This window comes from Miniopterus schreibersii (assembly GCF_964146895.1).
Source record: "Miniopterus schreibersii genome assembly, chromosome: 17".
NCBI classification, from domain to species: domain Eukaryota; kingdom Metazoa; phylum Chordata; class Mammalia; order Chiroptera; family Miniopteridae; genus Miniopterus; species Miniopterus schreibersii.
Genome location: NC_138117.1, coordinates 4,713,170 through 4,732,320, shown reverse-complemented (window position 1 = coordinate 4,732,320; position 19,151 = coordinate 4,713,170). Strand labels below are relative to the sequence as shown.

The 19,151-nt window shown below is 45.0% G+C and overlaps 1 protein-coding gene across 1 annotated transcript in view; it reads right to left on the bottom strand.

Annotated features, from left to right (window-relative positions):
- The window catches only part of CPQ (carboxypeptidase Q), a 204,663-nt gene that overhangs the window by 171,968 nt on the left and 13,544 nt on the right, over window positions 1–19,151 (bottom strand). Inside the window, exon 2 of the mRNA XM_081116483.1 lies at window positions 8,194–8,654. Coding sequence (XP_080972609.1) covers window positions 8,194–8,623 — 430 coding nt within the window. The 5' untranslated portion in view covers window positions 8,624–8,654. The remainder of the gene's footprint in view (window positions 1–8,193; window positions 8,655–19,151) is intronic.

Here is a 19,151-nt window from a genome sequence, read left to right as displayed (position 1 = left end):
GGTTAATAAATGGCCTTCGAGATGAAAACGTGGCATAAATGCAGCCCGAGGACCAATGTCCTGTTCTGTGGACAGAGAGAGCCAAGAGCCTCCCGAGAAAACAGCGCACTGAACGTTCTGTGGTAATTTCTCCCAAATTAAGCAGAGAACACGCACTCGCAAAAAAAGGTCCAGAGCAGCCCTCCACGGCAGTCCGCACTTCCACCAAATTACATCTTGCAAATAATTATTCTGTCACTAAAAGCCACGTTAGCTTCTTAAGGTCGCTTGCATCACAGTGAGACAGATGAGGACGGTTTATAAGACGGCAGCGGAAAGGAGGGAGCACTAGCCGCCGGGGGGCTGGATGGAGCAGGAGGCTCCGAGCATCGCTTCATTTATTCGGCTGTCAAAACCCAAAACCCAGATAACTTACTAAAGTACACCTCTCAGCAACCGTCACATCAAATACATGTTATGCGACCACTAACGACACTTATAAATACCAAAGCAACTGATTCCAGACAACTCATAGTATTTTTATAACTTGGTCTGGTCACATAAGTTAGTAGCAAAGATTAAAACTTAGAACCCTCTACTCCTCCCTCTCTATGCTGCTACTAAGAAATGCCAAAGTAGGTGACCATCTAACCTCCCCTCGCTAGTCTCACTCCGGAAACAATTTCTGCCCTGAGAGAGGTACGAACACATAAGGCGGCCTTAGCCAGGCGTTAAGTCTACTTGGTTCCCTCCCAGCGCCATCCCCACTCACTCCTGCCTCACCACGAGCGTTTCCTCCACCTCCAGCCATCGGGCAAGTGCGGCTGGTACTCTCGCGACCTTGCGTCTTTGCTCTCCTTCCTTCCTGTGCTAAGAACACACTTTCTGCCTTCACAGCCCCAGTGACTCCTTCATCTTTCAAAGTCACGTCACTCTGGAGGCCTGTTCAACCCCCAGGGGCAGCGAATGCCCCTCCTCCCCATGTTCCTATCTTACTTACGCCAGTGCTTTCTCCTGATTTGGTTCATCTGTATCTCGTCTCCACCTAACCCTGTGCTGGGTGTGAAGTGGGTGCCAGTGCTGTGACCAGTAGGGGCCACCTTAAGAGCTGAAGGGACAGAGATTATAGGCAGCCTGGCCTGGTCAAGCTCGCAGTTGCTGCAGCGTCTACAGAGGATTCAACAGTGTGTAGAATTTAGCTGAAGAATCTGGAAATGCCACATGGGTGGGATCAGTGACCGCCCTGGTCCACTGTTATCACTAAGCGGCATGTGGTGATACTGTATAAGAGGACATGGCTGCTTTCTAAGGAATCAACTCGAAAATGTCAGTGTATTAAAAACTAACCCATTACCCACTGTCTTCAGCCACCTTCCCTCCCCAGCCCTCCTCTTTCTCTCTGTGATAACGTTACGGTTTTTCTACAAACCCAGCCTTGAAAGCTTTGTAACACTGATTCCTCCCATTCCTCTTCACTCATATCTAAACTACGTTCACTGATCTTTATGTAATATTATTTAGTGCCCCACTTCTAAGGTCATTAGTCCAAACTATTAGTCCCTCAATTCTGACCTCTCTCTGATTTTTCTCCTTTCCATCCATTTGTCGCAGAACCAAGAGAATGTTTTCTGAAAAATGTTTATCTGAGAATTCCCCTATTCATAAGTGGGCACTAGTTCCCACCGGCTATAAATCTGACCCGGCCCTACCTTAGGTCCTGCCACCATTCAGTCATCATCTTCCCTCTAACATATCATCCATATGGACCTTTCAGAAATGCCCTACACCATACTTTGTCATATATATGGTATGAAATAAAGAAGTAATGATCACCAACAAAATGCACTTCTCAAGGTCTTCTTGGAAGAACTCCTGTGGAAGGTGGTCCCAAGAAAAATCTGATAAATCTCGGGCTCAGAGGCAAATGACAAGGGTTAAACACAATTTAACCCAGCTTTAACAATTTCACGCTCACGTTCCCTCAAAAACACTGGGTAGATATCATCTGGTGCCAGTGGTTTATTTGCAACCCACATGTTAATCAGGCTTTGAGCGTCCAATGCATTTACCAGTAATTGATCTAAAACCCTTAAGCCACCACTTCTAAAGAAGGCAAGTTTTCTCCATTTTTCCCTCTGGAAAAAAAAAATGTTTTTCAATTTGATGACATGAAGTTCTAAAACCTTCTGGAAATTTTACATGCAATTTTTCATGACAAAGAAAATGAAGAGTGTAAGGAGTCCCATAAGGCCTCGGCCTATTGAGCTCCCCTGGAACAGTCAAAGTGCCTTCAGCTGATTGATATTGTCGATGCATTTTCCCCAGAGCCATCAAAATGACACGCTCTTAGGAAACCACTGTCAATGTGAAATGCATCGCCAAATTTTTCTTTACTATAGCAAGAGTATAAAATATGTACTTACCAGCTTGCTTCAAGTCACTGTAATTCTAAGAATACAATGAGGCTGTCAAAGAAAACTTTTACAGACTAAGAAAAAGTTCCAATTAAATCTAGAGCAATAGCCTGACATAGCTGCAAATGGATCAGCCTTAGGCTCCCCTATTGGTGAGGCTATAAGCCAGAAACTAGGGGGTGGAAAACAAAAAGACACAAAAGCAAGGACTCAGCCCTGCGGTGTGGATCAGCGGTTAGAGCATCAGCCACACACTGGAGGGTCTTGGGCTCGATTCCTGATCAAGGGCACATACATGGGTTGCCCCGGGCCCGTCAGGGGGCATGCTGAAGGCAATCAATTGATGTGTCTCTCTCACATCAATGTTTCTCTCTCTGTCTCCCCCCTCCCTCCCACTCTCTCTAAAAATCAATGGAAAAAAATCCTCAGGTGACGATTAACAACAACAACAAATATATTGAAAGAAAAAATGGTTCCTAAGAATTTTATTGACTTTTTTCATATCTAGAGGCAGTTTCAAAACTATTTTTTACAATCCTCTTAAGACTTCCTAGGTTATTCCAATGAACTCTCCTTTTCTGATATTTATCAAAAACAGAAACAAATCTCTCCTTTAAAATTCTATTCTTACATCTGTATTAAAGGATTTTTATAGCCATGTTATTTTATTTTTTATTAATTTTTAGAGAGGGAGGAATGGAGAGGGGAAGAGAGAGAGAAACACTGAGATGAGAGCTAAATATTCACTGGCTGCCTCCTGCACGCCACCTACCAGGGATCCAGCCCTTAACCCGAGCATGTGCCCTGATGGGAATTGAACTGGCAACTTTTTGGTGCACAGGATGACACCCAACCAACTAAGCCACACTGGCCAGGGCTATAGCCATGTTACTTTAAATAGGAGGAGGGGAAAAAAGAAAGAATCTATATTCTAACAGCAGGGCTTTGGTTATGTTAATTATTGTGTATTTAAACTTTGTAACCATTAAATCTTATTTGAAAGGACACTTATTAGTATGTGGCAAATGTTCATGACATATGGCATAGAAGGACACAAATGTATGCAGTTTAATCTCAAATTTGTATAATAAAAAATATATATGCTTATGAAAATATTAAGAGAAAAAATAAAAACGTTAGCCATTACTCTGGAGGAAAAAATCACGGATGACTTTATTGTTTTTACATTTATATACCTGCTTTCTATACTGAGCAGGTATTACTTTTATATTCAGAAAGTGATCTAAGCAAATGATGGGCCAACAACATCATCAGTACGCAGAGTGAAGAGCTGTTTTTTCATTATTACAAGTGACTAGCACTGTAAGGAAACAGCTCCCTTAAAAATGCACTATTCCTCACAGATGGATGAATAACTGCGGTGCTCTGTACCGAGCACAGACTAGGTGCTGAGGAGAGGGAAGTGGGTTAGACTTAGTCCAGTCCTTCAGGGCCCCACACTAATAGGAAACACACAGTTGGGAACATGCACTATTTGGGGCAAGCCCGGTACCTCTACAGGGATGTCGGTCCCCACAGAGGATTGCTAAGTGCTCGGTGACCTGCTGAGTTGGGTTTAGAGAGAACCCGCGAGTCACGTGTACCGAGGAAGAGCAAAGCCTCTGCCCGAGCTCTTCTTTCTCGCCCGGATGCCAGCCTCTCCTCGACTCGGCTGCTGACTCTCATTGTCTTCCTCGGGCCATTTAAATCTGATGTCTGCTGTGTTATCTCGGGATTAACTATAGATTATACTTTCTCCTGTCTTACTTCTAAGACTAAGATTTTTTAAAAATTGTTGTCAGATATTCCGCATTTCCCCGCTTTTTGCCCCCCTCCAACACACCCCCGCCCCACCCCAGCTCTTCCCCACACTGTCTGTGGCCATGGATTATGCATGTATGTATACATGATCTCTGGTTAATCTCTTCCTGCCCCCTCCACCCTCCTCCCCTCTGACAGCTGTCAGTCAGTTCCATGTATCCAGGCCTCTGGACCTATTTTGTTCATCAGTTTATTTTGTTCATTAGATTCCACATGTAAGTGAGATCATGTGGTATTTGTCTTTCTCTGACTGGCTTATTTCACTTAGCATAATAGTCTGCAGGTCCCTCCATGCTGCTGCAAAGGGTAAGAGCTCCTTCTTTACAGCTGCATAGTATTCCATTGTGTAAAGGTACCAAAGCTTTTTTATCCACTCATCTACTGATGGGCACTTGGGCTGTTTCCAGATCTTAGCTATTGTGAATAACACTGCTATGAACACAGGGGTGCATACAGTCTTTCCGACTGGTGTTTCTGAGTTCTTAGGATATATTCGCAGAAGTGGGATTGCTGAGTCAAAAGGAAGTTCCATTTTTAATTGAGGACCCTCCACACTGCTTTCCACAGTGGCCGTACCAGTCTGCAGTCCCACCAGCAGCGTACCGGGCTGAGACTAAGCTTCACTCAGCATCTCATCTTACTTGGCCTGCTTGTATATGTGTCTTCTTCCAACTCCCTGCAAATAGCTCACAGAGCTTGACACAAATAATCTAACATATTCTATAATACTCAAGTCTAGAATTGGAAAGTTTAAAAAATTACCTTTGGTTATATAAGCAATCTGCTCTGTAGCATACACCTGGAAGAATTCTGTTCTCATAAACTCTAGCTTCACAGATCCCTTGTGAATTTGTATAAAGATCACAGCCTTTCCAATCTGGAAGAGACCTGACAGGTTCATATTCCAGTCAACTCTCCTTTTACAGGTGGCAAAATTAAGATCCATTGAGATTAAATGACTAGATCAAGGTCACACAACTAGTAGGAGGCTAAACCAAGGATACAACATGGGTTAAAAGTCCCTCTATGCTGACTTCACATTATCTTCTGAGGAAAGTTTTCCACACCTGGTCTAGCTTAACTCTCCAGGCTCCTCAGAGCTTAAAATACTCCAGTTGCCAGACAACTGTTTATCTACTTTGAGCCCCAGGGAATGAAGAGTGGGGTGAAAGTTAGTCTTGAAACACAACAATAGATTCCAGTAAGTAAAACTCAGTTCCCCTGGGTCTTGAAGGCCCCAGGAGCAATCAGTGACTTGGCTTAGTTTTCAATACCAGGCAGATAGCCAGAGAAGAGCAGGCCCAGGTACAGAATTAAAAATGAGGATGAAAAAAAAGTGAGACAGTGTCCAAAAAAAATAAAGGTGCAAACACCAATATACTCTGCCATCACAGTACAGGTATCAGCAGCTTTGAGATGAATCTGCTTCAATCAGATGGCTAAAAAGGAAAATCTTATCAACTGAAATAACGTGAAACTATTTGTATGTGAGGCAATATAGTCTAATGGTTAAATGCACAAACTATGGAGTTAACAGTTTTCATGCCTGAACTTGGCCTCTCTTACGAGTTGTGTAACCCCAAGCAAACTACCTAACCTCTTGGAATCTGGTTTTCTCACATGGAAAAAAAAAGTCTAGACCGTTTAAGGCTTAAAAAGAAAAAAAGAATAAAGAAAAAAATATATATACATCATAGATTCCTGTGTAACAGAAGGCAATTGAACAAAACTCCTGAATGACACCATACAACTCAGGCTGAGGGGCTCCCTGATACCTTAGAGGACTCTACCATGCAGTCTCAGAGAGATCAAAACTGGCCATCACAGTGGTGCTTCCAGAATGGTAGAGTGAGAGACTTGGCAGATCTCTCTTATAAAACATTTAACTGGGAAAAATTATTTTTTTAAAATCACTTAAGGTCTCTCAAAATTGTTCTAAGGTCATACAAATGGAGAAACATTCATTCAGGAAAGTCTACTAAATCTGAATTAGAATAATGAGAGTCTAGCATTTGGACCATGACCTGCTTCTTTCTCCCATTCCTAGCTCCATGTTACAGAAACTCTGTTACAGGCACTCTACTTCAAAAGGACTGAGGTACCATTCCTCAACCCAGTCCTTACTCATATGATAGAAACTCTATCCCAAGTGTAGCTACCAAGAATACTGGGACTCTGATCACCCCTGCCTCAGCCCACTCACAGGCAGAGGTTCCACATGAGAGGAGCAAGCTGAGAAGACCAGGAGATACCACCCTCCACGTCTAGCACGTGCTAGAGATATCACTCTGGGAGAAACAGGCCACTCTCTGTGCCTGCCTCCTGGGAACTAGCACATAAGTTCTCCCAGGGAAGAGGCAGGTGAGGAAGATGACTAAAAGTAAGATGAAAGCAAAGAGATCCACACCTAGATAAATCAGAGTCAAAATGCTGAAAACCAAAAAGAAAAAGAAAATCTTGAAATCAGTAAGAGAAAATGCCTCATCATGTAAAAGGGAATCCCATAACATTTACAGCTTACTTCTCATCGGAAACAATGAAGACTAGAGGACAATGGGATCACAAAATCAAAGTTTTGAAAATAAAAAACTGTCAACCAAAAATCTCAGATCCAGTGAAACTGTTTCAAAAGTAAAGATTACATAAATAAATAAAAATAGAAGCCCAGAAAATTTTCTGATAGCAGATATGCTTTGGAAAAAAAGAAACTTCAGGCTGGCAACAAGTGACACCAAACAGTAATTGGGATCCCTATCTTCACAAAAATAAAAATAATTATAAGGAAATAATATAAGTAACTATATGCCAACAAAATACATAACTCAGATAAAATGAATAAATTCCTAGAAAGACACAAGCTACTAAAACTGACTCAAGAAAAAATAGAAAATGTGAATAGATTTACGACAAGAAAAGATATTGAATTAATAATTAATCTTCCCACAAAAAAAGCCCAGGACCACTTGGCTTCACTGGTGAATTCTACTACAAACTTAAAGAATTAATGCCAATCTTTCTCAAATTCCTACAAAAAATAAAAGGCAAGGTAATAGTTTCTAATTCTTTGAGGTGAGAATTATCCTGATACTAAATCAGACAGAAATCTCACAAAACAATAAAACTACACACCAATATCCCTTATAAATATAGATGTAAAACTACTCAACAAAATACTAGCAAACTGAATTTAGTAACATAAAAAGATTATACACCATAACCAAGTAGGACTTATCCCAGAAATGCAAGTTTAGTTTAACATCTGAAAATCAATTAGTGTCATACATCCCATTCAATATGGGAGAAGAATGATCTTTTCAACAGATAATGTTGAGACAACTGAATAACCACATGTGCAAAAATAACACTGGATTCCTGTCTCACACAATATACAAAAGTTAGCTCAAAGACCTAAATGTAAGAGCTAAATCTTTAAAACTTTTCGAATAAAATATAAAAATAAATTTTTGTGACCCCTGTTTAGGGAATGGTTTTTTTACATATGTCACCAAAACCACAAGCAACAAAAGAAAATTTAGATAAACTGTACCAATAGTGGTATATAACTCATTTAAAAAGCGGCCCTATAGGCCGACTGGTCGTGGCTCAGTGGTTCAATTCCCAGTCAGGGCACATGCCCGGGTTGCAGTCTCGATCCCCAGTCAGGGGTTTAGGGGAGGCAGCTGATCAATGACTCTCTCATCATTGATGTTTCTGTCTGTCTGTCTCTGTCCCTCTCCCTTCCTCTCTCTGAAATAAAAAAAGACATGTGTGTCTTTTTTAAAAAAGCGACCCTACACAATGACCTTTCTTAAAGAAAAGTAATAGCAGAGAATTCGTTAAGCCAATGGAATAGGGAATGATTACATTTTCCTTCTTATCACCCAAATTATAATATGAATCATGATACCATAAGTTACATCACATGACACTAGTTTTATCAAGTGCACAGCAAACTGACTTAAAGACAAACAAGCGATACCTTCTGGAGGAGTCCCAATGCTGCTTCCAAGGCCCAGAATAGCCATCTTCTGCACCCTGGGCTCCAGCATCAGGGCAGATTCTTCCCCCCTCTGCCAGTGGGGTATTTTGACCTGCTCCAGGTGCACATTCTCTAGCCCGTCTTCTTTGAGGTTTCTGTACATGATTTGAATGGCTTTTTCTAGGTTCTCAGAGCCACTTAGTCGGGGCCCAGTCGTGTCAACCAGAAGGGCCAGTCGCTCAAAGGATCTGTTCTGTGCTTTACCATAAACGGCAAGGTCTATGATTGCTTTAGCAACATCTCCATAGCGGGCTATTTCTTCTTTTATTTCTTGAAAAGTCCTCTTCTGGGCGTCTCTCCCGTATACAGCTTTGCCAGAGTTCAGGGATAGAAGGTGAGCACCCACAAGTGTGAGGAGAAGCAGCTTCATTTTTTCCAGTTTGTGCTCTTCCCAAAATAATCTACGTAAATAAGAGATAGGCTTTAGGAAACGAATCTCACCGCTATCTGCCCATGACCCAGGGATTGCTTTTCCGACAAGATCATCCTCCCAATCCCAATTACAATTGCATCAAAAAATAAAACACCTAGGAATAAATTTAACCAAGGAGGAAAAAAGAGCTGTGCTCAAAAAATTATAAGACACTGAAGAAAGAAACTGAACAAAATACAAGTAAGGGTGGAAGATCCAGCAGTAATAGGATGGATTTGGAGCAACATGCCCTAGGGTGCAGCAGTGGGATACAATGAACACTTCCCACCCTTCATGCAGCCAGGAAAGGAAGGAAGGAAAGTTGCTTTGTGATTTTCACTACCCTCTGTCACCCCAGCTCGGAGAATTCACCCAGCTGCCACATCAGGACAAGGACAGCGTCTGGAGTACCTCAAGGTCCCCAAACAAGCCACTCCTTATCCCATATCTGGTTATGCCTTGGAATTTTCACGGAGGGAAAGACAACCCATGCTTACAAAAGATGCATTAGTCAGGCAATTCATTTGCAAAGACACCCGAGATCTTCTGTTTAAAATCCCTAAAATACTAATAAACCAGTTGGCAAGAAATAAAAAATCTAGCGCATGCTCAAGCAATTATAGGACATCTGAAATGTCTAAACTCAAACTGCACCACGTTTTTGAAAAAATATTCTTTGTTCTTATACACAAAAGGTTGAAGTCATTTTCCTTCACTTGAATTCAAGCTATGGAAACATTAAATATTATACTCTTCAAAATGTTATACTTTAAAACCCCCCCTGCTGTATCCTGCTTTTGAATTCAGCAACATATATTCAAAGCCCACTTTGGAGAACTCTTTGAAAAAGGCCTGCTTTTCATGGAGTGTCTTCACAATCCACCGTTACAGATGATCTTTTTCACAAAAAGAGATAAAATTCTTCATAATGTCATTTTCATTCTTTTCTACTTAAATCTGCAAGCAAACTAAGCAAAACCCATTTTTCTTCTACTGTGAATTATATTCTAACAATAGCTCTGTAGTTTGAGGAAGCAAAACGAAACCTTTGCTTCTCTTTCTCAATATTTTCCTAAAACGCCAGTTCTTGAAAATGTCTCAGGCAGTGACAGAGATGCCAGAACGAGCAGGCTAAGTGAGGTGGAAAAGACACAATGAAAGGAGAATGTGCCGAAAGACAGGAGGAGGAGATTTAGGACCTGGGATTTTTATTGACACTGTATCACGTCACTTTTCCTGCTAAAGACTGAATATATTACTGACATGAAAATGTAAATATTTCTCCTAAACCTCCCATTGCCGAATAGGACTTACCGCTATAAATTCAACCCAAAGCCTTCAGCCCAGAGCGTGTAGCAGACATAAAGACCAGAGGCGCTAAATCCCAGCACAGTCCCTGGCACATTGAAGAAAACCCCACCTAGTAAACCTGGTGAAACTGGAATCGAGTCTTGGGAGTTGATTTACTGTAGTTACACAGGTGTCACCCCTGGGGGACGCCGGGCAAGGGACACAACAGATTCTCTCTGTTATCATTTTTGCCACATCTTGTGAGTCTATAATTGTTTTAAAATAAGAAGTTAATAAGAAAAAATAGACTCACTTACTTGACTTTTTTTTTAAAAAAGTTCAAACATTTTTAAAATACTGTAACATTATACTTCTGGGGGGGGGGGGAATCACACAGAAGTGAAGCAGAACTGGTTTTCTTTGTTAGAATCAGATGCCAGCACAGGGAGGGGAATGCCCCAGGCCCACCTCCCCTACCATCTTGGACCAGGAATCACCTGTATCCAAAATAGCTTCCATATTATTTTTCCTAAGAACCATGAAAAGGAGGCCTCATTGCAAATGTCTCTGCCCCTGAACCTGTCGCCCCGAACAAGGTACGGACATTGCAGGGATGAGGGAGGATGGCTGAAGGAAGAGAGACAAACCCTAACAGCTGGGAAAGAAGCCACGCGTCACAGTCCCCTTTCTTGTCTCCCTGGTCCTGGGAGTTAGTTCAGTGGCAGCAGGCTAGTGAGGTGACGAGAGAATGGCAGGTGGCATGTGACTGGCAGTGCCCTTCCCAGAGGGAACCCCCGGAGCTCTGGGCTGGGAGGTGTGGGGATGACAACCTGCTGGGAGAGGTCCCCCGGGAGCCCCCTCCGCTCACACTGAACCACCAGGGCCCGCTCCACACGTGCCAGGGACCTCATCCCATCAGCCAGCGAGCCGACTCATCTCGTGCCCCTGACATTTCGCTATTTACCAGTGAGTTTTTAGTTTGCCATCTAAGAAAATTAACTGGGCTCACTTCTTTCCCCCAGATTTCTTTATCCCTGTCAAGTTCCTTGAGTGTGTAAAACAACAAAAACTAAATTCCCACTGCTCAAAAGTAGACAGCTTTGGCATACAGTTGAATGCAACTGACTTCCAACCTGCATGGTGATGGGGCTGAGAGAAATAAATACGAAGCTCCCTGACAGGCTGCTTAAGTGAAATATGATTAAAATTCCAATACTGTAAGTGAAATCAACCACGAACCCTAGAACAAACCTTGTATACTTGGCTCACAACACCTGTACTGAAATTCAGAGTATATGAGACAGCTCTCGGTCCCTTTGTTGGCTGAGAACGCCAGGCTGACCATGAACATGGACGCTCTTGAGAACAAGGGTCTACACCTCTGACTGTCACCTGTCCACACGCCAGCAGGCAGCAGCCATACCAAACTCATCCCGCCAATAAAAGCACTGAGAAGTCGTGAAGAATACAGTTTACACCCCTTTGGGGCCGAATACAAAGTGGGTAACCCAGACATTAGCAATTCTGAGGTCCTACAACCTAAGAGAACTGAAAACAGGGGGATGAAAGGAAAGGGGACTGTAGACTCGTGAATCCTAGTTTTCTAGGACTTGGACCCCCAATATCAGAGTAATAAGAAGTGCTTTATTTCTGCCAATAAAACCAGGGAAGCATTTGTCTTCGGTCTGGTGATATTAAAAAGCTATTACAAGGCACGGCAGCCTCTTCGAGGCAAGAGAGGGAATACGGCCTTCCTTGAATCAGACAAAGTGCAGGAGTCGTCCAGAGATGCTGCTGCAGAAAACTATAAAGCTGGAGATATATAGATTTAATTACCGCTCACCAACATAGGGCTACAGTGCGCAGACTGTCCTAATGCGTCTTCACTGCTGAGCAGCATGCTTCCCCCACGCATCTCCCCGGAACCGGTTAATAACAGATTCCAGGGAACACTCCGGTAGGGATATTAGTAAGTGCCTTGGAACGTGCCTTCCAGTTTCCCGCACTTGAACCAGGCTCCCCGCCCACAGAAACGCGAAGGCAGAGGGCCCTCGGAAGCCCGCTGCTGCGCGCAGTCAGCTCTGTCACAGCCCGAGCCGGGGGGGCCTGTCCAGCGAGTCACTTACTGCAAAGTCTGCTGTTAAACTCGTCACATAGACAAATAGGAAAAGGCTGCCTCGCTGAGCAGCTGTTAAGTTTCACGAACTGAAAAAGAAAAGGCCACGTAGCTGTGTACTGTTAACTCAACAGAGATTCACCGTTCAGCTTACAACCCGATAGGCGGGGAATACTGTTCCCCAAATCTTGACATTTGCTCTGGGCTGGGCGGCGGCTGCCCCGCAGCAGCAGGCGCGGGCGCTGGCCGAGGCCCACGCACAGGCTGCCACTGAGGAAGCGGGGAGCCCGCGGCACCCGGGGCTCCAGGCTCCTGCACAGGGGAGAGAGCGCTCGCTTCTCAGCGGTGTCCAGGGGAAATTGATGTGCTCGTTCCTCTCTGTCCCCGTGGTCAGACATTCATCAAAGGTGGCAAAAGAGAAGTTAAGCCAAATAGATCCACAGCAATGGAGCTAAAACAATTATTCAAAGTGCCTAATCAGTCGACGTAAACTAAAACCACTGTAGTACCACATCGGTGCACAGCCAGAAGAATCATCCTGGGGGGAAAGAACATTCATAAGACAAGTTTTCTAGCAAGTGGAGAAAGCAAGGTGATCAGCTGATGTTTGACAGCAGGACATTTAAAAGACAATTTAAGAAACCCAGGCGGTCACGGTTCGATTCGGGTCAGGGCACATGCCCGGGCTGTGGGCTTAATCCCCAGTCGGGGCCTGCAGGAGGCAGCTCGTCATTGACTCTCTCATCACGGATGTTTCTCTCTCTCTCCCTCCCTCTCTCTGAAATCAATAAAAATGTATTTAAAAGAAAAATTAAAAGGGGGTTAGGGAGTCACTTGGAGAGGGATGAGCTTGCAGTGTGCCAGGAAGCTCCCCGTGGAACAGGCCGCCCCAGTCCAGAGGCGAGAAGGCAGAGAACAGGACCAGGAAAGCGGGCACGGGAAGCCAGCTGAGGGCGATTCTGCTTAAAGAGCAATTTCTAAATCCAAAAAGTAATTTTTTAAAGAGAATCACATTTATCAGGAGGCCAGGTGTATAAATGAAAAGATTATGAAGATACACTTACAGACAAGACTCCTGGGTCCCAACAGAGCCTGCAGAGGAAAAACGGGAGCTGAGAACCGGTTACCTCGGGAAGAGACTAAAAAGGCTTGGGAGGGGAACAGAGGGAACGCGCCCGGCTTGTCGCAAGTTCTGTGATTTATTCCCGGTGTCTCCCCGGGTAGACGGAAGCCCACAGTCGGGCCGCTGGCACCACTGTCACGGGAACGAGGCGAGGAGGCCCCAGGTTCGGAATAATCGCCCCGTAGCTGCCTGGAGATCTTCTGAACCCGGGGGACCGCCTCTCCCCTAAAGGCAGCGCGTTTGGTTTCCCTCCAGAGAAGGCAGGAAACTGTGCCCTTTGAGGCCGATGAGAAGTTTTGGGTTAACGGCAGATTCTTCTGGAAAGCCCCGGGAATGAGTCGGCAACTCCCGCCTGACGCGCTTGGCAGCAGATGCGGGGGGCCTGCTGTGACAGCTGGGAGGCAAACCCGGCTGAAGGTTGGGGACTCGCCGCAGGGGAGGGTGGCCCGAGCTTGGAAAATGCAAAGTCGCCTCAGGAAGGGAAGAACACACAGAAAGAAGCGCAAGAGGAAACGCAGAGGGGCCAGGAGCAAAGCTCGTGCGACTTGCTGCGGAGTTGGGGGCACTGCTTGCTGGCAGGGAAGCGCCGCGGGCCAGGCAGAGTCCCCCAGGAGCACTGGCACCATCGGCGCTCACAGCACAGCGGGCAAAGGTGCTGCTCTGCAAGACAGTAGGCGCAGCAAAGCTGAGCCGCGCTTCACGGTGATTTTCCCTGTCTGTCCGCTTCCCTCCCCTTGATGACAAAGGCGGTCACCTCTCAGGGCTCCCCGCACCGTGGCAGCTGGCCCCTGCCCCCCACACACACTCAGGGGCACACCCGTCTCCCTCCACCCCTTGCTCAGAGGCCGGCCACTCCCCCTGATGAAGTGTCCCCTGCAGGACATGAAACACCTCGCACTGTCCCTGAGGAAGGCCCAGACCGGCTGCTGAGGGGAAAGACCCTCGTGAACTGGAAACGGGAACATGAACGCTGCTGGGTGACAGAGGCGACAGCCGAAAACCCTCCAGAAGTGACCCCCCTGAGTCCACGGCAGGGCCCGGTCTCTGTGCCTGGGGAAGGCTGGCCAGAAACCAGAGCCCACCACGCCACACCGTCGCTCAAGAGTACTGCTCGGAATTTTAATTTAACCAAGTTCTTAGCAAAATGAAGGAGAGTAGCTACAAAGACTAAACACGTTCCACCTTCAAGCTCCTCCTGTATCATCTCCACGGTACTAAAGCTACTATGTGGAACGTGGTTATGGATTGTAAAATAGGGTGTTTAAATGCAGTGACTATAAGAGCTGCTATTCCCTAGTTGAAAATGAACGTTAGAAGGAACTATTGATGTCTGTCTACAGGTTTTTTCTTTTCTATATAAAAATGAGAAACCCAGGTAAGCCTCTCAGAGTCCCACAGACGCCAATTATTTGCACTTAACGTCACAACTTCAAAATGTTTAAGATGCTCTGAACTTCAGTGGGTTCTTTCTTTTAGAGACTGGAACAAAAAAGAGCCGAATTGCCTTAGCCCATGTGTTTGGAAGTCATATGGTTTCTGCACCATCGAACCCATGCAATTAATTGTTCAGCAATCCTGCTCCGATGCCTTTTTCCAAAGAACAAAACGCATGGCTTGACCACCAGGAATGTTCAGACTTGAAGCCAAGTCCAGAGCAGGGTGGCTCTGCTGGGCTATCACCCCCGAAGCCCTGTCAATTAGCAAAGTCGAATCAACCCAGGAAACCAGCAGAAAGAGGTCAGCCAAACAACTAAGTCCAGATTGCAGGAAATCTGCTTCTAGTTACGTCTCTCTCCTGTTCCAATCACATCTAGGTGCATACTTCAATAAAGGCACATGCAAAAGCTGGTTTTACTGAATTCCACAGCCAAAGGGGGAAGCAAACTGTGGACTTGAAAAAAAATAGCCTCTAGCAGAACCAAAGCAGGAAGGTCTTAGGAGTGGGAAAATGCTTGTCACCCAAGACCTCTGCACCTTGGCAACAGAGCACCAAAGATTCAGAAGGGCAGTTTTTACCTGAAAATTCCCTATGAAGCTTCAAGCAAAATGCTCAGCCACACAATAGTTTAATCAACACACATCCCGAGACTTTTATAGCTTTAGTTTTTCTTGTTAGAAGATCTTGCCTCTCTCTGACATAATTACGAGTTCCATATTTTTGCCCTAAGGCTAAAATGCAAATCATTTCCTGGTAGCCCACAACTTCCCAGCTCTGACTATATAAGGCAAGGCCGCATAGCATTGAAAATTAAAAACATCGTTTTCCTAATGTGTGTATCATTATGATGTTTACCAATGTGCTTTTGCTGGTTGAGTCCCATTTCCTATGTATTTCAGTCAAAGGCCTGCTGGCATCATGATGGAAGGAAGCTAAGCAATGCGGCCCCAAAACTTGGCACAGTTTCCTTCTCTTTGGATTCTCTTATGAGTTCCTTCACGGGGCTCCAGAGTATCTGTTACAATGCCTGTACCTAGCAGGGGCTACATTCCTCTCTGATGGTTCAGGTCCTCCTTATGCCTCTGAGAAATGGTTCTCCTCATTCACCCCTAAAACATCTCCGTTGGCAGACCTGGAGGAAAGTCCTGACTCCTCCACTTAGGAGCCTGTGCAAATTTCTTCACTTCTCTGGACCTGTCTTTCCCCTTCCATAAAGTAGGAATGACACTACCAGACTTACAGAGTTCTTGTGATGTAGGTTTCTTTTTTCTTTTTTAAAAAAATATATCTTTTTTATTTATTTCAGAGAGAGGAAGGGAGAGAGAAACATCAATGATGAGAGAGTCACCGATCGGCTGCCTCCTGCACGCCCCCCACTGGGGATCGAGCCTGAAACCCAGGCCTGTGTGCCCTGACCAGGAATCAAACCAAGACCTCCTGGATCCTAGGTCAATGCTCAACCGCTGAGCCACACTGTTTCTAACAGCCCAGGGCATAGAATAGGTGCTCAGTCAATGGTAGTTCCCTTCACCTCCGCTGCTTCTTGTCCATGCAGCTCCTAGTTCTGGCACTGACAATAGGTCCCAGACCTAACAGGAGTCATAGAGAAGATAATGGAGCCTGGAGATCATAATAAGTGGAAGAGCCTTTTATAAGCTATGCCGTCTTGGACATCTTCATAGGCTAGGTCCAGTAAAGCCAGGAAAAATGGCCAGGGGCTTAGGTCATGAAATCACGGGGACCTGGGTCCAAACTGCAGCTCTACCAGTACTAGCTGTGTGACCTAACCTCTCTAAATTTCAGTTTCCCTGTGTGTAACTGGGGGTAACAGTAATGCCTGGGCTGCAGGGTTATGAAGAGTATTAAACGACAAAATGTACTTAAAGGGCCTAACACAGCAGGTGGTATGTTGTAAATACTCAATGTTGGGGATCATTTCCTGTTACTAACAGCGACAGGCAGCACCCCCTTGCCGTGCTAGCCAAAGACGTGGCTCCTGGTCAGCCCGGTGCCACCTTGCTCACAGCATGACTTTGGACAAGTCAATTTAGTGATCTGTGCCTCAGTCTCATCTGTAAAATAGGGGTGATAATGGACTGCCAACATTCTTCAAGCATTGTTGGGAGTATTGAATAAAATAACGGATACAAAGCACTCTGCAAAAAGTATGGTATAGAAATTTTAGAAGATATTATTATAATACAAAATGTTATAGAAATGCTAATGAAGGTTAATAGTAAGGTTCTTACGTTCACCAAATAAGCAAGTTGGTCTGTATAGGACTTAACTGGGTGCGAAACAAAAAGTCAGCCCACAAGCATCCATTAGTCAGAAAATCACACTTCAAAAAAGAGTTTTCATGCTTCATCCATATTTATATGGTCTATTTCTGACTTTGGAATTCAACAGTGCATTTTCCTAATACTAAAATCTCCTCTCTCGCTGGAGGTTTCAGAGAAAGCGCAGACAGGAGGAGAGAGAGCATGGCACCCCCGAGGGCAGATTAAAGACAGCTCGGGGCTGAGCAAGGTGAGCAAGCCCACCCCGCACAGCCCGGAGCCACCTCCCGACTTGGTCCGGGGGACAGGACTGGAGCGCGCATATTAAGTACATGCTGAGACAATGGACTAAGTAAAATATCTCACCAGACATTTATTTTACCCGTTTCTTTTCTTCTTTAATGTGGCTATTAGAAAATGTTAAATTAGGTACGGAGCTCACATTATATTTTTATTAAACAGGGCTGTTGTAAGAAAGCTGAGTCCTGCACTCATTATGATCCATGTCTTCACTGAGTAGTGATGGATTGAAGTTTTTCATTGTTAAAACACGTGGAAGGGAAAGAAAGATGTGCCTCAAGCTGAAAAGTCAGGACGATAATAAATGAAGTCATTTGTTGATTGAACGCAAAGTGAGGGACTGAAATCCTTATAATCCACAAACTTCACCTCCCCACCAATACAGAGTCACAAGTAGAAAGGAACTGAGATGTCACCATTGTCTTAGCTTTGGGAGGAAGGAAAGGGACTTTCAAGTGCTCTGGCAATGGTAGGTAAACAAAAAGGGAACTTAGTGATGTTCAGGGAAAACCTAAATCAGTCCTATCTTTAAAATAGGTTTGAAACAGAAGTCATCTGTTGAGATTTGAGGAGGGTCTATATAAAAGGTTCTATGCACCACTCTGTCCCAGCCATCAATTTATACCTGAAATCCTGCAAATTTCTTTGTTAACATATATATTAGTTGGTGTTTCCAGGGGACACCTTGTGAGATGTACATGCTCATATCAGAATAAAACACTAAATCCTACCACTTATTAGTCTCTCACATATTTTCCCCGCCCCCAGCTCTCACCCCCATGCCAAACAATTCAGTTCCTCCCCATATGGCCCTGGTTCCTGTCAAGCTGCTGCCCAAGTGCTGGCGCTCGGAGGGAGTGAGGCCAAGTCAGTCCGTGTGCGAGGACCTGCCTGGGACTCCGGCAGCCCTGCGTCTCACTGAGCCACTCTCTCTGATGGTTTTTACAGCCAGAAGTTACGGGCACTTCTCTTCCTGGCACTGGAACCCTGGGCTGGGGACCCCTTGCTCCTCAGGGGGGACCTCCGCAGCCAAGATATCCCTCCCAATTTTTATCCACCACATGTGGCTGTGGAACCAGCCCGTTCGCCTCTGCGCCTCTAGACGTGGCTGCTTCTGCACAGCCTGAGAGGCAGGCCTTCCCCTCGGCTAGACCGCAGGCGGTTCTGCATGACGGCTCTCTGTCGTTAGGTGTCATTTTGCTGTGGCTGTGGGAGGAGGTGGGCACCACATTTACCTACACTGCCATCTTGACCAGAAGCTACTTTTCAAGTTTCTTGGGAGTTCTTGGGATTGTTTTTCCTCACCTATTAAGAATGGAAATTTAAAATATAGCGACTATATTATGGTGGAGTAAAAAAGAAACCCATGTATTTTGGATAATAATATGTGAATAAAATAATTCAAAAAAAAGTTAACAGACTAAGGATAATCCACACCAAGGCCATCAAACATCCTAACCGGCCCAAACGCCTGCCCTTGGGTACTAACTAGTCCTCCGTTTATCCGGACTCCAAAAAGAAAAGAGATGCTCTCTGGAAGGTTCTTCTTTATTAACGCCGAGGAAACTTAGAAGTATTTTTCATTCTGCAGAGGTCGGGAGGGTGCAGGGAACACGACGTGGGGACTGATGCCAGCTTCGTGAAAGGCAAGCAGGAGGACCACCTATGGTCTTGCTTAGACGCCACCACTAGCTCAATGTCACTGAGATGGGCCAAACCCAACGACCCAACGAGTGCTTCCTCTAACAGATTATAAACACGTTTGATCTGTGTATCCTACTCAACATTTTCCGATTACAGATCACCTAACTCCCCAAGCCTCGGGCTTCTCTCGTCAGCTCCCTGACCACCTCTGGCCATTTCGCTGCTGTCTGGGCCGGAAGGGGGGGGAGGCAGTTAACCCCCATCAGTCAACTTCACCTCCTAGCAACACTGCAAAA